General features: G+C 36.8%; 1 protein-coding gene across 1 annotated transcript; it reads right to left on the minus strand.

Moving 5' to 3' along the window:
* Positions 1-1,347: 1,347 nt before the first annotated feature.
* Positions 1,348-2,163, minus strand: LOC131316077 (nuclear transcription factor Y subunit C-3-like). The gene has a single exon (XM_058345353.1). It carries the CDS (start codon positions 2,076-2,078, stop codon positions 1,707-1,709), a length of 372 nt encoding a protein of 123 aa, XP_058201336.1. The 5' UTR covers positions 2,079-2,163; the 3' UTR covers positions 1,348-1,706.
* Between the last annotated feature and the right edge of the window lie 2,155 nt (positions 2,164-4,318).

Here is a 4,318-nt window from a genome sequence, read left to right on the forward strand (position 1 = left end):
ATTGGAGAAGTAGCAAAACTAAGCTTCCACTATTTCTAAAAGCAAAAACCGGTTGCCAAATCTTCTGCTACAGTGCCCAGAGCACCTTACCCACGCGACACTTCAAGTCTTGCCCAGAGCAAAAACCGACATCCACTGTTTCTCTCTCTCTCTGACGTTCTCCAACTCCACGATAGACGCCAGTGCTATCTCGATCTCGATCGACCCCGCTATAGCAGAAGCTCTAGAAAAGATTACACAAAAAGTCTTCAAAACCCAAAAAGTTCAATCATAACAAAGGACGAAGTAATGGAAATTTCCAAGCAAAATCAAGAAGCAGATGAAGACCCAAACTTCTATGATGGAGAGAGAGAGAGAGAATCTCCAAACCCACAGGCCACATGTGACCTCCTCCACCACATTATCTATTCACATGTCCCTGTTTTTGGCATGAGAAAAATGGAACAAGGCTCTGCTTGCTTCTTCTTCTTTTTTTGGAAAATACGTTGACACAAACGTGTTTTATGTTTTTACTTTTTTTCGAGAAAAAATAAAAATTGATTTCAGCGAATAGAAAATAGAAAATAGAAAAGTGGCAGCGTTACCAAACATAGCCCAAGAGTAGCCTCTCCATTAGTCGAGGTCAGAAAATCTCTTTGCCAGATCGTAGGATGCTCAATATATAGAACATACTTGATTATAACATTAGCTAGCCACCCTATTAAAAGTTCGAGAAATAAACTTTTCGCGTTTTGAGTCAATTGTTTTTACCTTTGCAATTGTCTTGGTAAGAGACATCTAGCTAAACTCGGGATATTTTTTGGCTCGGCCGAAAAAACTTAGGATTTAGGATTCTAGGACATTAATTTGAAAAGAACATGCATGTATGCCATGGACATTTTTGTTTTTTTTTAAAAAAAGAAGTCAATTCCATTCATTTTAAAGCCCTAAGGCAGTACAATGATTTCAACAAAATATATAAAATAAAAAATAAAAAAGCCAAACACAGGCACCACTGCATAAGCTCTGGACATGGATGCATCTAAATTACACCAAAAATGTTACATACTCCAAAAAGCTCATTCACAAATTGCTCATAAAGCGATATGTATGGTGTCATATCCCAATTGATACAATCCACGTCCAAAATGAATCTGAATCTTTAATTTTTACTACATAGGCTTTTAATAACAATTGCAAAAGCGGAAAATGAGTACTTAAAATTAGTAGTACTACCCTTGGGTTTTTGTCTAGATATTTAGCGTCTGTTTGGCAACAATTGCTTATTTGCATACTTTAGCTCTGAATCTTGGCCTATTTTGAGTCTTAATTCAGACAAAAAGAAAAGAAGCAAATATGCAAATAACATCCAAAGAATAAAATCATCAACGTTGATAAGTAAGGTTACCAAAACACCACCTAGTATTGTCGATGTCACGAGAAATATTTCAGTGCCGGGTGGACACAATCACGTGGTGTCCGTGCGCATATCTCGGCCGTCCAAATGTTTTGAACGGTCCAAATTTGTTTGGATAATTTTTTAGTACAAAATTACCAAAAAACACCCAATCAATCCCAAACAAATATATATGAATTATTCAAAACACATTTAGACGGCCTATATGCGCGCATGGACACCACGTGGCCATGCCCACCCGCCACTGAAAAATTTCTCCCATTTCACACAAGCACAAAGAGTACTGAAGAGATCAAAAAAGTAACCATCCCTACAGTACTCGTGTCTCCGGCCATATCACGGCCGGATCACTCTTGTCGGAGTTTCCAGAAGAAGAACGGTGATGATCAGAATCAACCACGTTGACAAGAAAATCGAACACGTCGGTGGCCACAACAGCGGAAGCCACATCGTCCTTGTGGAGCGTCCTCCTCTTGCCCTGAACGGTCACCGCCCAAGACCTCTTCGTTATTTCCTCTATGAACAGCTCGCAGGCCTTGGAGAAGACTATGGGGGCCTCCCCGGATATCATCTTCACTTCATCGCTTGACCCCTTCATTATCCTCTTGATCCTAGCCAGCGGCAACGAGTGGGGTCCGTTGTTCTTTCCTGATATGCCTGAATATGTTCCTGCCTGCCTCATTTTGTGTGGGGAGAGAGAGAGAGAGCTGTTTTGGAAAAGTTAGAAGGGAATATAGTGAGAGCAGAGAGACCCGGGGTACGTGTAACATATACTATGAGACTATGAGTGAATAAGAATTTTTTATTTTTTTTTTAACAATGTGATGAGATGAGATTGGAACAATATAAGGTTTACTTGTGATAAAGCTATGGTACATATGAAATATACACATCATGTATATATGAGTTTTGTGAGATTTATCTTGGATTCCACAATGATGATTCGAATAATTATTATTTTTAAAATATTTTTTTATAGAGCCTTGTAAAAAATCAGTTCAATCCGATATCTGTAAGGATTTTTTCTGAATTTGTGGGGGGCGAAACTGCTTAACTGTTTAGTTTCGTCTCTACAAATTTAGAAAAAATTATTACCGATATCGCATTGAGCTGATTTTTTACAGCGCTCCATAAAAAAATATTTTAAAAATAATAGGCTATTCGAATAATCTTTGTAGGATCCGAGATGGGTCCCACAAAATTCATACATACATGGTATGTACATTTCATATGTATATGGAACAGCACTCGTTTACTTCCCTGTGTTTCACAATTAATTTCCTTGATTATTATGGGAGAGACAACAAATACACACAAGGGTTGCGTCCCAATGGTTCAGACGGATACTTGGGCTTAGGGAGTATTTCTCAAAGTTTGGGATTCGATTTGCTATTGAATGAAGTATCCTGAAGTAAATGGGGGTTTTGTGACTGGTGTGGGCGCGATAGCTCCACTGGATGTTTGGGTTGCACAATCAGATCTATTTAGTGGTTTGGCTACAAGTTCGTTCCTCTGTTGCCAATATAATATATATATATATATATATATATATATATATATACACACACATACAGTTCCGATCAAGTCCACATCTCTTATGGTCAAGACTGTCCGCACCTCCCCTTTTTCGATTGAATTTTTATGATCCAAATCGCTCAATATGTTCAGAACGTGATTTTAAGGGTACCTGAAAAAAATCGGCAAATAAAAAATCACCGAAAATGACTTGATTTGAATAATTTTTTATTAAACCGTTTAATAAAAAGCTGAGAGACAAGTGTGAGGGTGTAAGTGGAGTATATATTATTGGATTGATCAGGGGCCGGCTCAATCACAAGGTAAGTAAAGCCTTATACTTTCTGTCCTGAGCTTTTGCAGGCTCTGAACTTTTTAATAGTATCTGTTCAAAAAAAAAAAAACTTTTTAATAGTAGTACAAGATCACATCATTTGAAAATTTCATAATCTAAAAATAGCAAAATTCTATTTTTAAAGTCGAAAGAACTCTCATCCACAAATTCACAAAATGATAAAATTCAAACCAAGTCTTGTGGTTTAATTAATTGAAGTCGGCTACATGAATTCTGTTTTTCTATTAGGCAAATTCACAAAATGATAGTATATATATGTTTATAATACTGATCCTTATCGCTTCTGCGAGAAGGAATTTCTTAAAACTAAAAGTAAATAATTAAGAAACGTGTATACCGGCGCACTTGATTTGGTGTGGTTGGCTGAGTTCATATGAAAGATTCAATGAGTAATTTAATTTGGACCACAAAAAGGTTTTAAAAAATTAGCAATATATTTTCATATTGCAATAACGAAGGTGACAGGACCATTTTAAATTGTCGTTTGATTCCTTAAACAGCCCTAATTAAGCCGGCCCTCGGAGTCAATGAAATGTGAGGAATATCTGTGTGTGTCATACACTACCTAGCTAAAGAGCGTGTGAGTGATATAAGAGACGTGAGAGATTTGTGAAAGAAATTTGAAGAGAGAAAATTAGAAAGATGAGGGAAGGCCAGCAAAATGCTTGTCCCGGCTATACAAAGCCGGTTCACTAAAATTTGTTGGATAAATTACGGGTCAGTCTAGGTAATTGGCTCATATTCTCAAGAAAAGTAAATATAAATGGTTCATACTCCTTAATAGAAATTAGAAAACAGTTTTTAGACTAGCTCGTAATTTGTCCAAATTTGTACCAGTTTTAGATACTTGTATATGAAATCTATATAGCTATCTTAATCCAAAGAACAATATACTAAAGTAACGAGCAGGGATACGATCTCATAATTGAGAGGACTTCATATGAATTCGGAAAGAGATATCGTGATCCACTTCAATTACGAACGTGTGTTTTACACAAATTAAGTGAATGCTCTTCATGGGGTCCACCAGAGTTGTTGCATGTTGTTGTCAA

This window comes from Rhododendron vialii, chromosome 2a, assembly GCF_030253575.1.
Source record: "Rhododendron vialii isolate Sample 1 chromosome 2a, ASM3025357v1".
In the NCBI taxonomy this organism is placed as follows: Eukaryota; Viridiplantae; Streptophyta; class Magnoliopsida; order Ericales; family Ericaceae; genus Rhododendron; species Rhododendron vialii.